Below are 23320 nucleotides of genomic sequence, written 5' to 3'. Positions count from 1 at the left end.
CTGTGAAGAAAGTCACTGGTAGTTTGATGGGGATGGCATTGAATCTATAAATTACTTTGGGCAGTATAGCCATTTTCATGATATTGATTCTTCCTATCCATAAGCATGGAATATTCTTCCATTTGTTTGTGTCCTCATTTATTTTGTTGAGCAATGGTTTGCAGTTCTCCTTGAAGAGGTCCTTCACATCCCTTGTAAGTTGGATTCCTAGGTATTTTATTCTCTTTGAAGCAATTGTGAATGGGAGTTCACTCATGGTTTGGCTCTCTATTTGTCTGTTATTGGTGTATAGGAATGCTTGTGATTTTTGCACATTGATTTTGTATCCTGAGACTTTGCTGAAGTTGCTTATCAGCTTAAGGAGATTTTGGGCTGAGACGATGGGGTTTTCTAAATATATAGTCATGTCATCTGCAAACAGGGACAGTTTGACTTCCTCATTTCCTAATCGAATACCTTTTATTTCTTTCTCTTGCCTGATTGCCCTGGCCAGAACTTCCAACACTATGTTGAATAGGAGTGGTGAGAGACGGCATCCTTGTCTTGTGCCAGTTTTCAAAGGGAATGCTTCCAGTTTTTGCCCATTCAGTATGATATTGGCTGTGGGTTTGTCATAAATAGCTCTTATTATTTTGAGATACGTTCCATCAATACCTAGCTTTTTCTGAGTTTTTAGCATGAAGGGCCATTGAATTTTGTTGAAGGCCTTTTCTGCATCTATTGAGATAATCATGTGGTTTTTGTCGTTGGTTCTGTTTATATGATGGATTACGTTTATTGATTTGCGTATGTTAACCAGCCTTGCATCCCAGGGATGAAGCTGACTTGATCGTGTTGGATAAGTTTTTTGATGAGCTGCTGGATTCGACTTTCCAGTATTTTATGGAGGATTTTCGCATCAATGTTCATCAGGGGTATTGGTCTAAAATTCTGTTTTTTTGTTGTGTCTCTGCCCGGCTTTGGTATCAGGATAATGCTGGCCTCATAAAATGAGTTAGAAAGGATTCCCTCTTTTCTGTTGATTGGAATAGTTTCAGAAGGAATGGTACCAGCTGCTCTTTGTACCTCTGGTAGAGTTCGGCTGTGAATCCGTCTGGTCCTGGACTTTTTTTGGTTGGTAGGCTATTAATTATTGCCTCAATTTCACAGCCTGTTATTGGTCTATTCAGAGATTCAACTTCTTCCTGGTTTAGTCTTGGGAGAATGTAGGTGTCCAGGAATTCATCCATTTTTTCTAGATTTTCTAGTTTATTTGCATAGAGGTGTTTATAGTATTCTCTGATGGTAGTTTGTATTTCTGTGGGATCGGTGGTGATATCCCGTTTATCATTTTTAATTGCATCTATTTGATTCTTCTCTCTTTTCTTCTTTATTAGTCTTGCTAGCGGTCTATCAATTTTGTTGGTCTTTTCAGAAAAACCAGCTCCTGGATTCATTGATATTTTGAAGGGTTTTTTGTGTCTCTATCTCCTTCAGTTCTGCTCTGATCTTAGTTATTTCATCTCTTCCGCTAGCTTTTGAATTTGTTTGCTCTTGCTTCTCTAGTTCTTTTAATCGTGATGTTAGGGTGTCGATTTTAGATCTTTCTTGCTTTCTTTTGTGGGCATTTAGTGCTATAAATTTCCCTCTACACACTGCTTTGAATGTGTCCCAGAGATTCTGGTACGTTGTGTCTTTGTTCTCATTGGTTTCAAAGAACATCTTTATTTCTGCCTTCATTTCGTTATTTACCCAGTAGTCAATCAGGAGCAAGTTGTTCAGTTTCCATGTAGTTGAGCGGTTTTGAATGAGTTTCTTAATCCTGAGTTCTAATTTGATTGCACTGTGGTCTGAGAGACAGTTTGTTGTGATTTCTGTTCTTTTACATTTGCTGAGGAGTGCTTTACTTCCAATTATGTGGTCAATTTTAGAATAAGTGCAATGTGGTGCTGAGAAGAATGTATATTCTGTTGATTTCGGGTGGAGGGTTCTGTAGATGTCTATTAGGTCTGCTTGTTGCAGAGCTGAGTTCAGGTCCTGGATGTCCTTGTTAACCTTCTGTCTCGTTGATCTGTCTAATATTGACAGCAGGAAACATCATTATTTCTTTAACTTCTCTTTGTTATATTACTGCACTGGCTAGGACCTGCAGTCTTTCAAGGAGTGGTATAGTAGACATCCCGTCCTATTCTTGTTTTTAAACGGAATCTAAAGTTAGCCGGGCATGGTGGCGCTCACCTATAGTCCCAGCTTCTCAGGAAGCTGAGGTGGGAGGATTGCTTGAGCCCAGGAGTTCGAGGCCGTAGTGAGCTATGATCACGCCACTGTACTCACCTGGGTGTCGGAGAGATACCTTGTCTCTAGAAAAAAATGTTTTTTTAAAGAGGAACCTTTCCAATATTTCTTCATTAAGAATAATGTAGATTTTTAGTACATGCCTTCTATTAGGGCTAAAGAAGTTCCTTTATATTCTTAGTTGCTGAGCATTTTAATTGTGAATGGGTTTTGAATTTAATCAAATGCTCTTTCAGAATCTGCTGAGATGATCATTTGTTTTTTTCCTTTTATCTGTTAATGTGGTGAATGTCTTTTAAAGATTTCCTAATGATAAACTACCCTTGCATTTCTCAGATAAACTCAGCTTAGTCATTACATATTATCTTTTTTATGTACTGCCCGACTGTCTGCTAATGTTTTGTTTATAAGATCTCAGTATGTGCATTTATGAGTGAGACTGGCCCGTAGTTAATTTTCCTCTCTTGTATTTCTCTGATTTTAGTTTCAAAGTTATATTTACTTCACACAATGACTTGGAGAGTATTCCCTCTTCAGTTCTCCGAGAGACTTTATATATTATTGGAATGATTTGTGTCTTGAAAGTTTGGCAGGACTTGCCTATAAAGTATCACAGCCTAGTGTTTTGGTTTTTAGTTTTAAGAAAGTTTTGTTTTTGTGTTTTAACAACTGCTTCAATTTCTTCAACATTAAGAGGCCATCCAGGCTTTCTATTTCTTGAGTGAGTTTTGGTAAATTACATTTTCCTAAAACAAATAAGTTTTAAAATATTGCAGAGAGCTTCTTCATAGTATTCTCTCATCTTTTTATCTCTGCCATCTTTGTCATTATGCCCCTGTTCATTTCTAATATTGTTTATTTGTGCCTACTCTTTTTTTCTTGGTCAACCTTGCCAGAGGTTTGTTCGGAAACCCACTCTGGGTTTGGTTCATTCTCTTCATTATATGTTTATTTTCTGTTTCATTGTTTTATGACCTAATTTTTATTATCTCCTTTTTTTTTTTAACTTTCTATTGGTTTTGGCTAACTTTACAAATTTGACACATAGTTCATTTATTTCCAGTCTTTTTTTTTTTTTTTTTTTTTTTTTGAGACAGGGTCTCGCTCCATCGGCCAGGCTGGAATGCAGTAGCATAATCATAGCTCACTGCAACCTCGAACTCCTGGGCTCAAGTAATCCTCCTGTCTCAGACTCCTGAGTTAGGCCTACAGGCAACCACACTCAGCTAATTTTTTTTAATACTTTGTAGAGATAGAGTCTTGCTTTATTGCCCAGGTTGGTCTCAAACTCCTGGCCTCTAGTGATCTTCTCGCCTCACTCAGCCTCCGAAAACACTGAGGTTATAGACATGAGCCACCATGCCCAGCCTACTTTTCTTTTCTTTTCTTTTTTTTTTTTTTGAGATGGAGTCTCGCTCTGTCGCCCAGGCTGGAGTGCAATGGTGCAACCTCTGCTTCCGGGTTCAAGCAATTCTCCTGTCTCAGCCTCCCAAGTAGTGGGGATTACAGGTGCCCACCACCACGCACGGCTAATTTTTATATTTTAGTAGAGACGGGGTTTCACCATATTGGCCAGGCTGGTCTCAAACTCCTGACCTCATGAGCTGCCCTCCTCAGCCTCCCAAAGTGCTGGGATTACAAGTGAAAGCCACCATGCCTGGCCCAGCCTTCTTTTCTAATATGTGCCTTTAAGACTAAACTCTTCCTCTAAGTACTGTCTTAATGTATCCCACCAGTTTTGATATGAAGCATTTTTATAACTCAGTTCTAAGTATTTTTATATTTCTATTATGATATTTTTCATTGACCTATATTATTTATAATTGTCTGTTACTTTTCACACTTAACAGGATTTTCTGTATATCTTTTTGTGATTTACTTCTAACTTAATTACATTGTGGTCAGAGAATGTAGTCTGTATGACACCATTTCTTTGAGGTTTGTTGAGACTTGCTTTATGGCATAGCACTTTAATCATTTTTATAAATGGCCCACGTGTACTTAAGATGAATGTTTATTCTTTAATTGTTGCATGCAGAGGTATCTTTCTGTAATGAAGCCAGGTCAGTGTGTACATTTCTGCACAATTTATAAATAAGGAAGCAACATTGTAAATAACACTCTAAGCATTGGTTCTTGGTCATTTCTTTCTAGCTGAAGTATTACAAGATGCTGAAATGCCAACCAAAAGATTAAATTATCTTTAACAGAATTTGCTGTTATGTAGATATTATCATGTCACAACTCTTGGAAAATTGACAACCTTCGTATCATATCTGGTAGATAACGATAGCAGCAAACACTGTCATGGTGCTTGGTATGCACCAAGAACAGTTCTAAGCCTTCTGCATTTATTAAATTTGTTTAGTTCTTAAAACAATCCTATGAGATGGGTACTATTTTCATCTCCATTTTACAAATGTGAAAACTGAGGTATGGAGAGTTTCAGTAATTTACCCAAGATCTTAAAGCTAGTAAGCAAGGAAGCTGGAATTTGAACCCAGGCAGTCTGGATCCAGAAGCCATACTTTTAAACCACTATACGTACCACCTCTCTCAGAAAAATAGATTTCTGCAGCCATCCATCAAAACTGTGCCTTCCACAAGTAGATATATCTGTTTTGATGAGGTTACTACATGAGTTAAATAATTCTGCTGCAACCAAATTTGTACCTGTCTCTGAAATATTGGCCCTCAATATTCAACTTAGTTTTTTTTTTTCCGATGTGATACAACTGTATAAAACTTGAGAATATGAGTATTTAGGTGACCAATGTATAGACATTAATAGAATTTTAAAAACACATTTAAATCTGAAGCAGAAAAAAAAGACAATTTACAAAGAATTATTGAGCTCTAATCATCATCAGAGTCTGAATCATATTTCTTTCCTCGGATAGTTTTCCTTTCCAGCTTTGTGAAGTTTGTTCCAAATTTCTTTTGGTTCTGAAATGGTGGCTCCATTAAATTTCCACTGTAATTAAGAATGTCAGAAGAACCGAGCCTCCATTCTAAAGTTTCTGTGGTGAAGTCATCTGTATTTCCTAGGTCAGTAAACCCAACAACATAATCTTGTGTTTTCCCATCTTTTAGCAGTGCTAGTGTGGGAATGACTTTGATACGCAGTCTCTCACAAAGGAAAGGTGCTTTTTCCACATTCAGCTTCAAAAATTTGGTCTCGAGGTGTTTCTTGGACAATATTGCCAGATGTCTGTCTAGTATTTTACACCTGAATGTGGAGTCTCTGTAGAAATGGCAAACCACATTTTCACTCTCCTTGACTTCTTGAAAAAAGTCTCTTTCACTAGGGATTTCTCTGTATTCCCCATGTCCTTTAGAAAGCCATTCTTGTTTCTGCTGTTGAGCTTTCCTTAGTGCCTGGAGTCTCTTTTCTTTAAGGCGTTCCAATTCATCCTCATCCATCTGATCCAGTTTTTGAATTTCAGAATCCAAATGTTCTTCCACCAGTTTGGTAGTCTGAAGCAGCTGATGCTCCAGGACTTTGGAAAACATGTCAACAGATGCATCAGCTTCCATTCTTCCAAATGGTACAGAGTTCAGCCTGGGTGCTGAGCTCTCGGTGACGCCTGAGAAGTGAAACAGCAGCAGTTTCAAAAGACACGTCCACTCCAGCTTTTGCCTTGCTCAACTTAGTTTTTAAAAATTACATTGATGCCTCTGGATTTTGTTACTATGAAAGCATATATCATTTCATGTTTATAATGTTATATAATTTCTTAGGTACACTTCATGTTGGTGATGAAATTCGAGAAATCAATGGCATCAGTGTGGCTAACCAAACAGTGGAACAACTGCAAAAAATGCTTGTAAGTAAATGAAAGTTTTTCCTTTCCTAAAATTGACTTTTACTTTGTTAGCTTATTTTTAAATATACAAATAAGGAGTATTCTTCTGTAATCAGAGAATTTCTGGTACCATATTTATGTGGACTTGAACTTATATAACATTCATAAAACTGACAACTAGAAAAATGTTGAAATACAATAGAGTTTACAAACATTTTGCCTGTCTTTAGCAGTGTGGGCTTTAACACTCTCCTTTTATCCTTTATCTCCTGTTTCTTACTAAGCAGATGATTAAAGAAAACCTTTTCAATGTTTGTACATGTGAACTAGTTTCTCACTGACCTCAACTCTCCTGACATCAGCAGTGTCAGAAACCTCTTTCCTGTTGAGCTGAGTCATAGCCAGCTGTCATGGATTTCTCTACAGCATAGAAGGGAGGAAAGCCACGGTAGACCAGGCCATTTTTGACCATACATATCCAAAATCTGTATTCAAATTAGGCTTTGGATTTTTAAAAAAGCAAAACGACAGCCTTTGCCTATGTTCATTGTTATAGCAAGCAAACAGAGGTGTTTGGGGCCTCTGATCCCTTTTCCCACTGCAGTGTAGTAGCACCCAGGTTATGAATACCTATTAAGTATGAAATAAGCTTCACAGACTCACCAAAAATTTTTTTTTTCTTTTTTTTGAGACGGAGTTTTGCTCTTGTTGCCCAGGCTGGAGTGCAATGGCGTGATCTCAGCTCACTGCAACCTCTGCCCCCCGAGTTCAAGGGATTCTCCTGCCTCAGCCTCCCAAGTAGCTGGGATTACAGGCATGCGCTACCACACCCTGCTAATTTTGCATTTTTAGTAGAGATGGGGTTTCTCCATGTTGGCCAGGCTGGTCTTGAACTCCCGAACTCAGGTGGTCCACCAGCCTTGGCCTCCCAAAGTACCGGGATTACAGGTGTGAGCCACCACTCCCAGCCCCAAATTTTTTTTTTAAAAAAAAGCCAAAATTAATAAGCAAAAAGTGGCTGAGTGCGGTGGTTCATGCCTGTAATCCCAGCACTTTGGGAGGCCAAGGTGGGTGAATCACCTGAAGTCGGGAGTTTGAGACCAGCCTGGCCAACATGGTGAAACCCCATCTCTACTAAAAATACAAACATTAGCAAGGCATGGTGGCGCGTGCCTATAATCCCAGCTACCCGGGAGGCTGAGGCAGGAGAATCGCTGGAACCTGGGAGGCAGAGGTTGCAGTGAGCCGAGATGGTGCCACTGCACTGCAGCCTCGATGACAGAGTGAGACTCTGTCTCAAAAAAATAAATAAATAAATAAATTTTTAAGGTAAAAAAGCATATTCTATGGGGTACACCATTATAATGTGGCATACTCAATATAATTTTTATGTAATTACCTAGTCTATTGTCTAATTCAATGTATATTCACTTTTGAAAGGCATGTCACTTAGAAAGTTTTGTATTCACATCTATAAAAAGGTGACCATTGAAGATCTGTGAGACCATTGCTGTATGAGCAAAAGGCAATCGGCTGCTGGGCTTTTCCCAGGAACTTACTCTACTGTTAATTCGAGCAGTCCCTGCTTCATGACTATGTTTCATTTTCTGGCTATGTGCTCTCAGTTGGCTTGTGCTAATTGCCCCCATGTGTTTTGAGTGGCTTCTTACATGGTTTTGTGAACAATTGTTTGTAAGAAAACTTTTCTTTCTTTCCCACCACCCCCACTCCAGAGGGAAATGCGGGGGAGTATTACCTTCAAGATTGTGCCAAGTTACCGCACTCAGTCTTCGTCCTGTGAGGTAATGATTCTAACAAACCACCCCCATCTGCTCTGAGTTCTTAACTAACTGTCTGCTGATGGCTGTATGTTTTTGCTTTCTGGGAAATTGTTTCTGCCTGTGCTGTTAGATCACTGCACACCAATTTTACAACAAAGATAACGGAACAGAGTAGGTCCCATCCACCTACTCAGCCCTGCTTCCATGTGGATCTCCTCAGCACTTTGAACTTTTTGCAGGCTGAAATCTGAGCAAAATGTAGAGAAGTTACAAATGATGACATAAGGCTTAATAAGGAAAAAATGGAGTGTCTGAGGGAAAAAAACTAAAGGCCATAATTGCAATAATATTTCCAGGAAGTTCATTCACTTCCCTTGTTAAGAAATCACATAGGTAGTTCTTCTTTCCAAGAATCTGAGAAGTGATCTATTTCTGTTGAGATACAGTTGTTCATACAATTGTGACAGGTCTCTAGATGGAAGTTAAGTCTGCAATGAATTGATAATTGACTTCACTAGAGGGAAATAGGCTTTTGCAACCTTTTGTAAAATTGTTTAAATTTAGAATGGTATGTGATCTGTAAACAAGTAAGTTTTCTAGAGTAATACAGCCCCAAAGTTTCTTTCTTAAAATAGGCTTATCCTGTAGAAATTATAGTTCTTCCAACATATATTATTCAGTTTTGTGTTGGTTGTTAAATGAGATTCAAAAATCTATTCTTTTTGTATTGGAAATATAAATGGGCATAAATGATATCATCCTTTGGTCATTGCACGTTCAGCTCGAGTGTTATTTATTGAAGCTTGTTCTTTCATGTGCATCTTCCGAGAATGTGTGCTTCAATATGAAGTACACATTTCCTAAAGTTTATTTTTAAGACTGACAGGTAACTTATTGGATTTGTACTTAGGAGAACCTGAGAGAGAATTGTAATACTTCTAGTCTCTAGTGATGGTGTAAATTTCATAAGAAAAATCAGAGGCTTCATATTTTTTAAAAGCCTATTGAAGATACATATTAAAATGTATAGTTTTGTCAAGTATATTTTTGGTGAGCCATGGCAATTGAGGTGTCCGTTATAACGGGTCTTGAGCTCCTCTTGGTGGCTTTTTATGGAACTTCAATTAATAGTATATTTCAAAAGAAAATGCAGAATTGCTTCTGTTCCAGGATTCAGAGTATTGAAATTTGTTACCTAGAACACAAACTTTGCTGGGAAACAAAGAATGTCACACTTAACATTCGATGTAAATAATTTTAATATTCTAGAATTACAGATGTCGTTATATCATTTCTCATCTGTTGAAGAAATTTTGTAAATACAATTGACTTTTGTCTTTTTGGCTAACTAACCAGAAGGTACTGTTAGTTATTAATACAACATAAGTTTCTCTTTTATTTTTAAGTGGTCGAACTAGTTTTGGGTGGAACCAGTATCATAGATGTAAATTCTATGTTCTTGAGTAAGAAGAACCCCTCTTACCTTCTTTGCCTTTGAATAGTAGAAAAAATAATGATACTTCTCTCCTAGCTCCACCTCCAGCCTTTTTGGCCCTCCTGTTCCCTGGCAGAATTCAAGCTTGTGGTTGGACTCTTCCCAGCTAGGGCAATACTTCAAAAAAAAAAAAAAAGAAGGCTCTCTGGCCACCTGCATCTGCATCCCCCAGGTCCTTGGTTAAAGAGTAGACCCCTGCCCCTCACCCTGGCTCTACTGACTTGAGTCTCTGCGGGTGGCACCTGGAGATCAGTCTTGCTCACTAACATATGAGAATGCTCTTCTAAGGGATCTCATTACCTTTAAGGCTGACAGGTTCTAGAAATGCTCTTAAGTCATCTAGGGGAAAAAAATGTCTTTTAAAAAGACATACACATTTCTAAGGCTTAAAAGAACTCTACAGAAGCAAAAATTAAAAAGTACTTATTTCCTTCCTCTCCTTGTTCTTATCGTTAAAGTTGATTTGGACACTAAGGGAATGGAGCCTGGAAAATATTTTGAGTGTATAGAATAGTAGAGAGAAAGCAAGCGATAGAGGAGCCTGGATGTAGGAAGAGTGGCTGTGGCTCCTAGGATCTTTGCTGGAAGTGTAATATTGTTATAGGCTTGAGATTATTCTTTTAATCAATCTGCTAAAATAGTCTTAAAAAAAGAGTTCTTCTCTGATGTATATCTCTTTTACCCTTACTAGTAATAATATTTATTCTATAATAGAAAGATTCTGAGGTGATTGTAACATGTGAAATCTTAGGTTTGTTTCTCTTCAGATTGGGTCAGTTAGTGACTCTTGACACAGGTACTAAAAATTATTAAATACTTTTCAAACCTAATCTTTAATAAAAATTAGGCAGTTGGTATCTTCAGCATGATAATTTATAGTAATGTTTGTCATCTTATACTTGATACGGTTTTAATATCAAGTCATCTTCTGGGTCTCATTAAAAGAAAGAAAAGGTATAGAATGTTAGAGATAGGAAAGAATTGATTAATGAATGACACAGTCATCGCTTAAAATATGTGAGCCTTCGAACTGCAAAATTTTTTTCATACTTCTGTGAAATCATGCAAGCAAGTCAGTATGGCACCTATACAGCTCAAACCTCAAAGGAAATGGTTGTCAGACTGTGGTTGTTACTGTTGATGTAAATATCTCTGTGTTTCTGTGCTGGTGTTCTGTGTTAATGAACCTTGTGTCTTATTTCAGAGAGATTCCCCTTCCACTTCCAGACAGTCCCCAGCTAATGGTCATAGCAGCACTAACAATTCTGTTTCGGTAAGAACTTTAGCTCCACACAGCAAAGTGTGGCAATTTTGTTGGTGCTCACCTGCCATGAATGTTCTAGTTACATGTGTTCAGTGGAAATAGTGTCTTCTGCTGATATACAAGGCTACTACAGCTACAATGCACTTTACTCCTGGAAAATCTTTTTCAACATTTCCTTCTCATTAAAAATCCCCTTCAATAGTTAAATTTGAAGAAATGTAGTTCAAGACTGCTTTGGTCATTCTAAAAATATTTCTATGCCACCCCACTTGTATGTATGACTTTGCTCAAACCTATGCAAAGGATGTAAACGGAAATTTGTTTAAACTTCTAAATATTTTTTAATTTGAAAAAGATAAATGTAAGAATTTTGCAGAGTAGGCATTTGGGTATTCTTGGGCTTTGTAGTTTTCTATTCTGAGTGATATCAGCAACATGTTTTAGTTTCCGCTATCTAAGTTTACGAATTGGTGTGCCCTCTGTTATTGTGGTACGTGCACATATTTTTGTGAATTACAAGCCTTGCCTGGATATGAAAAGCAAAAAGAACTGGCTTCAAACTGCACTTAAGCCACGCTGTTATCACATCTTTAACACAAAGTACTTTATATTTGACTTGAACTTGGAGTTTTAAACTTTTTCAGAACTATCCATTTTGGAATATAGAAAGAATTGTTTTTAACTTATTTAAACAAATGGAAGCACTTAACAGGTGCAGGCTGGCAATATTTTGGTTGCTAATACTGCTGTTTATGACCCAGTTAAAATTATTAAGAGTTCTAATAATGCAGCAGTATTCTTCTATCCTGACTTTTAATTTGCCCTTTGAGAATATATCAACTTTTTTATCAGGTAAAATTGTAAATAATTTAGAAATTATCTCAAATGGAATGATATTCTAAGTATATCATAAGAGAAATTATGAAAGAAAATTGTCTATGACTTTATTTTCAACTTTAAAATAGGCTACCAAAGGAATTCATTCATAACAGTTAACATTTAATACTTTTAAGATGATGAAAAGCCATATAGCCATTGAATTTTTCAAAATCTAAATGGTTGCAGTGACTAAGTTGAAAAGGGCAACAGCTCCTTTTATTTATTTATTTTTTTTTTTAATAGGCTGTTTCACTTGCAGTGGCTTTTGTGTTGAAGATGCTGAGTTGTTTCTTAAGAACACATTTTCTCTCTGCTTAAACTTACCTGCTTTCTTCAGCTTGCTGCTAAATGGCCTGGGTTTCACTTTTTGATAACTCAACATTTCTGATAAATGGAATAATGTATATTATCTCTTTACAACTTAAATCTAGCTCATTTTTTAAACCATATTGTAACAGAACACACAAATTACTTTGTACTCTTGAAAAATAAATGAAAATTTTTCTCCTGGGTTGGCTTTATTCTACAGGACTTGCCATCAACTACCCAACCAAAAGGACGACAGGTGAATAGATATCCTCTATAGAAACTTCTCTAAACTGAGCTGCTAATAGCCAATCCTTTATTAACCCTTTCCATCCCGTAATGTTTGCATTTTGGACCATAACATTGGAGCATTGAGAGCTTGTACCATTTCATTTTAACACATTACACATGACTAATTCTCTATAAAGAATTTTTCCTCACATCTTTGTAGCTGTAATGGTTATTGTAATTTCAACCTGATAATTTTATATTAATGGTTAAGAATTCAGCCTTCGGGGGTGGCTGTGGGCCTGCCTCTGGCATGCAAAAGAATTTTAAAGGTTATAAAATTCTTAGAATTCTAAGACTAACTAAAAAGTTATTCTTAAAATACTGATGAACATTTTTAAGCAAAAATTTTCTGAAGTTGAAAGCTTTTTCTTAAATTTGTATTTGCATGTGTATTTCTAAAAGCCATTTGCAATGAAAAATAAGAAAAGAATATAAATTATCTTGGCTTCACATCCTGATATACCTGTGTTAGTTCAAACATGAAAAGTTAAGTGCTGCCTAACACTGGCAAGTAACTTTCAAATTGCCAGCACTTTAGAGGTATAGATTTTAAATGCAAATGCAGAGACTTGTTAATTTTATAGGCTGGATTGCTGAAAATAAACAGAAAAAATCACACAGCGGTTCCAAAGTCTTCAGGTTGGTTTTACAGTGACTTAAACATTAATATTCAATTTTAATTTCAAGAGATAGAATTTTTATGGGATTTTTATCTTGAAATATGGTATTAAAAATAATCAGATTTAGTGTTAAGATATGTATAAATTAGTACCTGATAGAATTCACCCATAATTTTGTCTTAAGACTGTATAATTGATGGAACATTGGGTATGAATTACCTTATCTTAAAGCATTTAAAAAATAAAATAATTCATAAAATGCTGCCATATAATAAACCCTTGAATGCTAATCTATTTCCTAAGTAAACTCACATATCATAAAACTCAGAGCCTTGAACTATGCATGTCTTGAAGCTCTGTGCTGATTTCAAGTGTTACATTGGGGGAAGCTAGGGTTCAAATTCATTTTTATTCTCTCAGAAGAGTAAAATACAAACCTAAAACCTAAATTAGAAAAAAATGAAGCTTTTTTTTAACTTTTAAAAAATTGTTTGAGTTACACTTAACTTTATCAGCAGTGTGTAGACACACTGCCAGTTGTCATATAAGCATTCTACAGCAAGATACCAACCCAGAGTTCTTGCTAATTTTATATCGTGTGCTGCTTTAGGGTTAAAACCTATCCTGACTGCTAGTATTTATGGCTTAAAGGCTGCCACACAGTCATAACAACGTATCCATAGTGCCAGCATCACCAATGCAGGCTTAAAAAAGAGCGAGCATACTTTTCTATAATTAGAGGCCTATTCTGTTACAGTAAAAGCATAAATTAAGTCTTTATTTTTATTAAACAAGTATTTCAAGTGTTCCTTCCAAATAAAAACAGCAAAGTTTTGAAGCTATACTCATCAAAGATTACTAGTACATTGTTTCTAGCGGTAGAAGTTTTTTGTGTCGTATTTCCATGCATTGTTTTTGCTTTCACCATCTGATGTCCTGTTTGTATTGTAAGTGTTGGTGTGTGGTTATGACATTAGAGCTAACTTCTCTTTCACATCACTATGGCATCCTTTCTTACAAACTCCTGTTTTATAGATCTATGTAAGAGCACAATTTGAATATGATCCAGCCAAGGATGACCTCATCCCCTGTAAAGAAGCTGGCATTCGATTCAGAGTTGGTGACATCATCCAGATTATTAGTAAGGATGATCATAATTGGTGGCAGGGTAAACTGGAAAACTCCAAAAATGGAACTGCAGGTCTCATTCCTTCTCCTGAACTTCAGGAATGGTATGTTTTTATGCATGTTTTGCTTTGCTTGGTTATAAAAACAAAGCCCTGACCATCCATTTTCCAATTTTATATTATTTTAGAGTGTAAAACCTGTTTGATATATTCCTTCCTTTACGAGCCAAACAAAATTTAAATTAGTCATCCAAGAATTCTATATCTTCAGTATCTAGTGAGATCCTAGTTGCAGAGTCAGGGCTTCATTTTACACACAAAGAAAGGAAGGTCTGGAAAGAGATTGGGTGAGCAGCCCTGAGCCAAGTCATGGTCTCACAGCAGAGCCCTCCACTCCTATATGCTGTTATAATTGTTTTAGAATGGCATTAAAAAAATGTACCTTCTCCTTGCCCTTCTACATGCTTTCATGCCCATCCCATCCCACCACCAGCAAAAAATGTAGGTGCAGTGCTTCAGTGTCACTCAGAGTATTTGAAGATAAAATGTATTTCACTGTTAGAAGGAGGTAGTCAGAAGCTTTGTTCTTTACCTTGCCAGTCCTTTAAAAATATCTTTTCTGCTAGAAAGTTTAAGCCCTAAAAGCAGGCTAAAGTTAGGGGTTTTAGGCACTGTTTTTAACTGAGAGAAAAGGAGTCACAGATCACTGTATATTTTGATAAAATCTATTTCTGCTATTATTGTTACCGTTTCCTTAGTTGAACTGTCTTTTGGAAAATATTGATGGTTTTACCTTTGTTGGTACTTGGGCAATATACCAGATTATTTCTAGCACAAAAGAGATAATGTCTGAGTTTTGTTTCATGTGGCAAAAAATAACAGCCATTAAGCATCCTGCCAGTTCCTCCTAAAATACTTGAACCCAGCTAAAAGAGACCAAAGACATTGAGTCCATAGAAATTTCTACCTGCTTTTATCTATTTTTCTCGCTAGTTAAGAGATTTCTCAGTTAATCTCTTTTGCTTGATCGCCTCTTTCAGCTATCCCATGTTTCCCCAAAAAATAGTATTAAATTTAGAATGTTGGAGCTGATGAGGACTTCAGATGCCATCATTTTATACATAAGGAAACGTGGGCCCAAATGGAGAAGCAGCAGCCTTCCATCTGGCATTGTCTTTCAGTCTGATCTTCGAGAAACAGTTCAAGCATAAGCAAGAGGAAAGCAATCTCTAAGTCGTTGTCATGATGATGCCATTATATTCTTACTGATATTTACATTTTACAGAATGTCTTCTTTAATGTTACCATATATTATGGGCATTTATTGAAAATAATTGTGTAGATTCCAGACCTCTTCTGCCTAGTCAGATCATCTATAGAAACGTTTCACCAATTTCTAAAACTCCGAGTCCTCTGGAGGAATCCTGAGTGATGGCAGTGCAAAAAGCAGATTTGCTTCCTATTTCCTGTAATGGTGGATGAGATTATTTGGATAAATCCTCCTGATGAAAAAAAATGAAAAGTGCTGCAGAAAATATGTTTTTAAAATGACCTTGAAAGCACTGAATAGCTGAAAAGGTATCAGGGGCCAGGCACGGTGGCTCACACCTGTAATCCTAGCACTCTGGGACGCCGAGGCGGGCAGATCACTTGAGGTCAGGAGTTCGAAGCTAGCCTGACCAACATGGTAAAACCCTGTCTCTACTTGAAATAAAAAAAAAAAAAAATTAGCCAGGTGTGATGGCAGGCACCTGTAATCCCAGCTACTTGGGAGGCTGAGGCAGGAGAATTGCTTGAGCCTGAGAAGTGGAAGTTGCAGTGAGCCGTGATCGCGCCACTGCACTCTAGCCTGGACGACAGAGTGAGACTCTGTCTCCGGGAAATAAAAAAAGGTATTGGGGAGCTCAGTGACCAATTTTTTTTTTTTTTTTTTTTTTTTTTGAGATGGAGTCTTGCCCTGTCGCCCAGGCTGCAGTGCAATGGGACGATCTCAGGTCACTGCAACCTCTACCTCCTGGGTTCAAACAATTCTCCTGCCTCAGCCTCCTGAGTAGCTGGGATTACAGGCACCCGCCACCACATATTTTTAGTAGAGACAGGGTTTCACCATGTTGACCAGGCTGGTCGTGAACTCCTGACCTCGTGATCCACCCGCTTTGGCCTCCCAAAGTGCTGGGATTACAGGTGTGAGCCACCGCACCAGGCCTCAGTGACCAATTTTTATGTGAAAGCCTTTAATAAGAATGGTAAGTGGAATATCAGAGTTACCAAATGGCCCATTTTGCAAACAGGGCATTTGTCATTACTGAACACTTCTGTGCCAGAGAACCAAGGTTAAGATCTAAGGCCAGTACAAGTTGAGGAATCTGTTAGAAGACCTTCCTCATTGTTAGGAGTGCAAGAGGCAGTCCCCCCAGGCTAAAAGGAAACAGATAAGCATACCCTTATTTCCCTTCAACACGGGAGGACTGTAGAGAAAGCTGCCTTGTCACTGAGCAAAGCAAAAGATGAGGAAATTGGGAACAAACGTCCAAATTGTGGCCACCAGTCCACCTTGAATGGATTTGCACCCAGGTACACACAGCCTGGGGCAGCCAGGGGAGCTGAAGCCATGTACTTGATTTGAAGTTTCCCCTTTCTTTACTAATAGTTTCAGATGTATGGTATAAACAGAAAGTCTCTGAAGGCAAACACTTTTATCCTAACCCCCACTAACTTCATCCTATCTGCCCGACATAAACTTTTTCCAGGGCAGTAGCCAGCAAGTCAAAATTATCAGGCACACAAGGAAACAAGTAAGACCCAACAGAAATGACAGATAATAGAAACAAACCCAAACCTACTGCATATATTGGAATTAAGAGACAAAGATTTTAAAAATAAGCTTACCAGGTTGGTTCGTTTGTTTTTGAGACAAGGTATTGTGCTCTCGCCCAGGCTGGAGTGCAATGGCATGATCACGGCTCACTGCAGCCTCGACCTCCTGGACCCAAGCAATCCACCCACCTCAGCCTTCCCAGTAGCTGGGACAACAGGCGTGCACCACCACACCCAGCTAATTTTTTTCTTTTTCTTTTTTTTTTTTTTTTGTAGAGATGAGGTCTCACTATGTTGCCCAGGGTGATCTCCAACTCCTAGGCTCAAGTGATCCTTCCACCTTAGCCTCCCAAAGTGCTGGGATTACAAGTGTGAGCTACCACGCCTAGCCCAGGTTTTTAAAAATCAATAATAAGCTTGTAAAATATCTTCAGAGAGCAGAAAAAAAATGTTAATGACATAGCAGATTTTAAAAAGAACCAGAGGAACATCCGGGGGAAACATGCAGTAACAAAATTAGAATCTCAGTGGTCACACCTATTAGAATGGCTAAAATTTTTTTGAAGTTTCATCAGTGGGTAAATAGATCAATAAATTGTGATATATCCATACAATGGAATGCCACTCAGCAATAAAAAGGATCAAACTATTGATATATGCAGCAGTATGGATGAAACACAAGATCATTATGCTGAGTGATAGAAGCCAGGCAAAAAAGAGAACACGCTATATGATTCCATTTACATAAACTTCTGGAAAATGCAAACTTATCTATAATGACAGTTGCCTGGGGATGGGGGTGGAGGGAGGGAGGAATTACAGAGGGACATGAGGAAATTCTGGAGGTAATGAATATGTTTTTCTTTTTTTGGAGACGGAGTCTCGCCCTGTCACCCAGGCTGGAGTGCAGTGGCGCAAACTCAGCTCACTGCAACCTCAGCCTCCCCAGTTCAAGTGATCCTCCTGCCTCAGCCTCCCAAGTAGCTGGGATTACAGGCGCCTGCCTAATTTTTTGTGTTTTTAGTAGAGACAGGGTTTCACCAGGTTGGCCAGGCTGGTCTCGAGCTCCTGACCTCAAGTGATCTGCCTGCCTCGGCCTCCCAAAGTGCTAGGATTACAGGTGTGAGCCACCGCGCCCAGCCATTTTTATTTTTTATTTTTTATTTTTATTCTTCTAAAGTCAAGGTCCCTCTCTGTCTCCCAGGCTGGAGTGCCGTGGTGCAATCTTGGCTCCTTGCAGCCTGGAACTCCTGGATTCAAGCAATCCCCCTATCTCAGCCTCCCAAGTAGCTGGGATTACAGGCGCCTGCCACCACGCCCAACTAATTTTTAAATTTTCGATAGAGATGAGATCTCACTATGTTGGCCAGGCTGGTCTCGAACGCCTGACCTCAGGTGATCTGCCCGCCTCAACCTCCTAAAGTGTTGGGATTACCTGTGTGAGCTACCACACCTGGCTATGAATATGTTTTTCTTGATTGTAGTGATAGTTTCATGGGATGTTTACAGATATCAAAACTGATAAATTTGTATACTTTAAATATGTTCAATATATTGCCAAAAAAATGAACTGTTAAAGTTGCAAAATATATAGAGGGAGAAAAGGATTCTAACTGAGATGATAAGAAAGAGGCCCACTGGGCAGTGTGTACCCCAAGACCTGAATAGGACTTTGGGGGTATAGGAAGCTATTCCTGGCAGAAGAGAAAGATCAATTTTCCTTTGCTTGGAAACTGAATTGGCCTCTGGGATGTCAGTGGGCATCCAATACTAACAAGAAAGATTTGAAACAATTGTATCAGCCAGACCCCCAAAACTTTGATCAAATATATTGCTACCAAGTCACATTCTTCACATTTTCTAGATGAGAAATCAGTTTTTTCGGACCCAAATGCCTTACTCTAGGCACATCAATTTAGTCCTTCGATATATTTTAGCTCCCGGACTCTGTCATCCCTCCCCTTGCCTTGCCTACAAGATCCTGATCTAAGCCATCAATAAATTGTTAGGCATGTGTTTGAAATTTCCTTCCAGGTTGACCTTAACCCTAACACGGTTTCTGTGCACTTACTGAGCTAAAAGAGCTAATGTTTATTTCTGGAGTGTCTGGTAAAAATCAATTTCATTCCTCTGTCATCACACCACATGAGACTATGCCACAATTTTTTCCTGGGAACGTGTATTTTTGTTTTAAGCTTAAGAACATTTATTATAAGATACTCTCTACATTGTAACATAAGCTTCACAAGGTCACACGATTTTGTCTCTTAACCTGTCAAAAAATTCCTCAATTCTGTTTGTTTCCAAAGAGTCTATGCCTTTTAGTTCTGACTAATAGCACTTATTGACTTGCACCAAAAGAATCCCCAAAGCAAGCCTTTATCAGCCTCCTCTGTATGCCACGTGGGTAATATATGGAGATGGACTTTGATACTATTATTGAGAGTTCGCAGTATTTTCCAATAAATGTCTTTCCCCCAACCAAAAATAAATACATAAAAACTTCAGTGAACAAGAGCGAGTAAGAGATATGGAAGACAGCCTCTTTAAGAAAATAGAAAATAATACTTCCCAAATCATTTTATGATGTCAACGTTACCCTGATACCAAAATTCAGTAAAGGCAGTTCAAGAAAACTACATACCAGTATCTGTCATGAACACAGAAGTAAAAATCCTCAGCAAAATATTAGCAAATTGAATCCAGTAATATATTAAAAAGATAGTATATTATGAGCCAGTGGAGTTTGTACTGGGAATGCATAGCTGGTTCAGCATTTGAAAACCAATCAGCCGATCCACTAGATTAACAGACTAAAGAAGAAAATCCACATAGTCATACCAATAGATGCAGAAAAAGCATTTGGTAAAATTCAAAACCCAATCAGATTAAAAGTCTCATAAACTATGAATTGAGGGGAACTTAACCTGATAAACGACATGTATAGTAAACCTACAACTAACATTACTAGAAAGGGAAAAAATTTGCAGATGATATGATTCTGTGTGTAGAATTCAAAGGAATCTGTAGACAATTAGAATTAGTAGCAAGGTTTAGAAAGGTTGCTGATATAAAATCAATATACAAGGGACCAGGCATGGTGGCTCACGCCTGTAATCCCAGCACTTTGGGAGGCCGAGGCAGGCAGATCATGAGGTCAGGAGATCGAGACCATCCTGACTAACATGGTGAAACCCCGTCTCTACTAAAAATACAAAAAAATTAGCTGGGCGTGGTGGTGGGCGCCTGTAGTCCCAGCTACTTGGGAGGCTGAGGCAGGAGAATGGCTTGGACCCGGGAGGTGGAGCTTGCAGTGAGCCGAGATCGCGCCACTGCCCTCCAGCCTGGGCGACAGAGCAAGACTCCATCTCAAAAAAAAAAAAAAATCAATATACGAAAATCAATTCTATTCACAAGCCACAAGCAGAAAATAAAACTTTTAAAGGGTACCATACATAACACCACTTGCAACACCATAATATTATAAAGTGTTCTTGCACACACACAAAACTGGATCTGATTAGGCCTCTAGGTTTTATTACCTATTTGCAGGAAATACAAAGGACAGAGAGACATACTAAAGATACCACAGGGACACAGTCAGAAAAATCCAGACTCTACAGAAACTAAAGGACAAACTAGTTTCTACAACAAAGAAATTGTAAGAAAAGAAAAAGGAGGGAGAGGGAACCTATAGATTTTAAAGGGATTTCAGAAGAAAACTGTACTCTTGGATTTGTTCCAAAATAATCTGTGATAAGGTGGTATAAATAAAATAAGGCCAGGCGCAGTGGCTCACACTTGTAATCCCAGCACTTTGGGAGGACGAGACGGGCGGATCACCTGAGGTCAGGAGTTCGAGACCAGCCTGGCCAACGTGGCAAAACCCCATCTCTACTAAAAATACAAAAACAATTAGCTGAGCATGGTGGCGGGTGCCTGTAATCACAGCTACTTGGAAGGCCAAGACAGGAGAATCGCTGGAACCCGGGAGGCGGAGGTTGCAGTGAGCCGAGATCGTGCCACTGCACTCCAGCCTGAGCAACAGAGTGAGACTCTGTCTCAAAAATAAATAAATAAATAATAAAAAAATAAAATAAGCTATGACTAATAATTGTCAAAGCTGGGTTGTAGATAGCTGGGTTTCATTACACTATATCCTTGTATGTGTTTGAAAGTTTTAGTGTTGCAAAGTGTTTCTTAAAATACCATTTACAAAGCCTTTATTAAAAAATGACCAGGCATGGTGACTCATGCCTGTAATCCCTGCACTTTGGGAGGCCAAGGTGGGCGGATCACTTGAGGCCAGGAGTTCAAGACCAACCTGGCCAACATGGCAAAACCCCATCTCTACTAAAGGGAAAAAAAAAATACAAAAATTAGCTGGGTGTAGTGGCGCACACCTGTAGTCCCAGCTACTCAAGAGGCTGAGGCATGAGAATATGTCAATCCTGAAAGGTGGAGGTTGCAGTGAGCCAAGATTATGCCACTGCACTACAGCCTGGGCGACAGAGAGAGACTCTGTCTTAAAAAATAAAATAACCTAGGAATAAATCTAACAAAGATGTCAAGACATTTACAGAATAAATTATAAAATTTATTGAGACCGGGTACAGTGGCTCATGCCTGTAATCCCAGTACTTTTGGAGGCCAAGGCAGGTGGATCACTTGAGCCCAGAAGTTTGAGACTGTCCTGGGTAACATAGCAAGGTCCAGTCTCTACAAAAATACAAAAATTAGGCCAGGCTCGGTGGCTCACACCTGTAATCTCAGCACTTTGGGAGGCTAAGGCAGGCGGATCACCTGAGGTCAGGAGTTCGAGACCAGCCTGGCCAACATGGCAAATCCCCATCTCTACTAAAAATATAAAAATTAGCTGGGCGTGGTGGCAGGCACCTGTAATCCCAGCTACTTGGGAGGCTGAGGCAGGGAGAATCACTTGAACCTGGGAGGACAGAGGTTTCAGTGAGCTGAGATCGCACCATTACACTCCAGCCTGGGCAACAGAGCGACACTCTGTCTCAAGAAAAAAAAAAACTGGGTGACATGCACCTGTAGTCCGCTACTTAGGAAGCTGAGGCGGAAGGATCACTTGCACCCAGGAGGTCAAGATGACAGTGAGCCAAGATTGCACCACCGCATTCCAGCCTGGGTGACAGAGTAAGACTTCATCTCGGCGGGGGGCGGGGGGGTGGGGAATTATATCTCGTGACATTTAAAAAGATATAAGTAAATGGAGAGACATACTGTGTTTAAGGACTGGAAGACTCAGTATTGTAGGGATGTCTATTCTTCCTAGATAGATTTCGTAGATAAGATGCAATCCCAACAGTTTTGAAATTGACAAGCTAAGTTTAAAGTCTACATGGAAATGCACAAGGTCAGGAATAGCCAAAATGCTCTTGAAGAACAAGGAAGGAGGTCTTGCTCTACCAGATACCAAGACTTATTACAAAACTATAGTAAACAAGATAATAAGGTATGGGTTTAGAGATGCTCAAATAGACCAGAAAGGAATAGAGAACCTGAAAACACTCTCATACATAAATGGACACTTGATGTGTGACAGAAATAGCACTGCACAGCAATGAGGAATGGACAGGCTTTTCAATAATGTAGGACAATTGGGTATCCATTAGGAAGAAAAAAGGAATTGGACCCCTCCTTTACACCATAAGCAAAAATCAGTTCTAGGCCGGGCGCAGTGGCTCACGCCTGTAATCCCAGCATTTTGGGAGACCAAGGCAGGTGGATCACACGAAGCAGGAGTTTAAGACCAGCCTGGCCGACATGGTGAAACCCCATTTCTACTAAAAAAAATACAAAAATTAGCCAGGCATGGTGGCACACACCTGTAATCCCAGCTACTCAGGAGGCTGAGGCATGAGAATTGCTTGAACCTGGGAAGCAGAGGTTACAGTGAGCCAAGATTGCACCACTGCACTCCAGCCTGGGCATCACAAGAAGAATCTGTCTCAAAAACAAAAAAAAACAGCAGTACTAGTACATTAATACCCAAAATGTAAAAGACAAAACTATAAACTTTGAGAAGGTAATATTGGAGAATATCTTCTGGGACAAGGAAGGATTTCTTTTTATTTTTATTTATTTTTTATTTTTCTAAAGTCAGGGTCTCTGTCTCCCAGGCTGGAGTGCAGTGGTGTAGTCTTGGCTTACTGCAGCCTGGAACTGCTGGACTCAAGTCATCCTCCTGCTTCAGCCTCCCTAGTAGCTGGGACTACAGGCACGTAACATCACACCCAATCACACCCAGCTAATTTTTTTTTGTTTGTTTTTTGTTTTTTGTTTTTTTTTGTAGAGATAGGGTCTTGCTATGTTGCTCAGGCTGATCTCAAACTCCTGGCCTTAAGTGAGCCTCCCTCCTTGGCCTCCCAAAGTGTTGGGAAATCCCCTGCTAAGGATTTCATTTTTGTTTTTTTTTTTTTTTAAGACAAGGTCTCGCTCAGTTGCCCAGGCTAGAGTGCACTGGCATAATCTCAAATCACTGCAACCTCCACCTCTCAGTCTCAAGTAATTATCCTGTCTCAGCATCCGGAGTAGCTGGGACTACAGGCACATGCCACCACACCCAGCTAATTTTTGTATTTTTAGTAGAGATGGGATTTCGCCATGTTGCCCAGGCTCGTGTGAACTCCTGAG

The 23320-nt window shown here is 38.9% G+C and overlaps 2 protein-coding genes across 18 annotated transcripts in view; one reads left to right on the top strand and one right to left on the bottom strand.

Moving 5' to 3' along the window:
- Positions 1 to 23320, top strand: part of CASK (calcium/calmodulin dependent serine protein kinase) — a 412700-nt gene that overhangs the window by 360013 nt on the left and 29367 nt on the right. For 6 of the 17 annotated variants that reach the window (XM_055376433.2, XM_055376432.2, XM_019019388.4 and 3 more), the window contains 5 exons: positions 6016 to 6101; positions 7814 to 7882; positions 10561 to 10629; positions 12029 to 12064; positions 13752 to 13948. In XM_055376433.2, the coding sequence (XP_055232408.1) occupies positions 6016 to 6101; positions 7814 to 7882; positions 10561 to 10629; positions 12029 to 12064; positions 13752 to 13948 (457 nt within the window). The remainder of the gene's footprint in view (positions 1 to 6015; positions 6102 to 7813; positions 7883 to 10560; positions 10630 to 12028; positions 12065 to 13751; positions 13949 to 23320) is intronic. The other 11 variants (XM_055376435.2, XM_055376437.2, XM_055376436.2 and 8 more) reach the window with 3 other exon arrangements.
- Positions 4987 to 5927, bottom strand: LOC115932141 (thioredoxin domain-containing protein 9-like). The gene has a single exon (XM_055376446.2). It carries the CDS (start codon positions 5809 to 5811, stop codon positions 5131 to 5133), a length of 681 nt encoding a protein of 226 aa, XP_055232421.1. The 5' UTR covers positions 5812 to 5927; the 3' UTR covers positions 4987 to 5130.

This window comes from Gorilla gorilla, chromosome X (assembly GCF_029281585.2).
Source record: "Gorilla gorilla gorilla isolate KB3781 chromosome X, NHGRI_mGorGor1-v2.1_pri, whole genome shotgun sequence".
In the NCBI taxonomy this organism is placed as follows: domain Eukaryota; kingdom Metazoa; phylum Chordata; class Mammalia; order Primates; family Hominidae; genus Gorilla; species Gorilla gorilla.
Note: the sequence above shows the minus strand (reverse complement) of the source record. Positions and strands in the feature narration are given on the sequence as shown.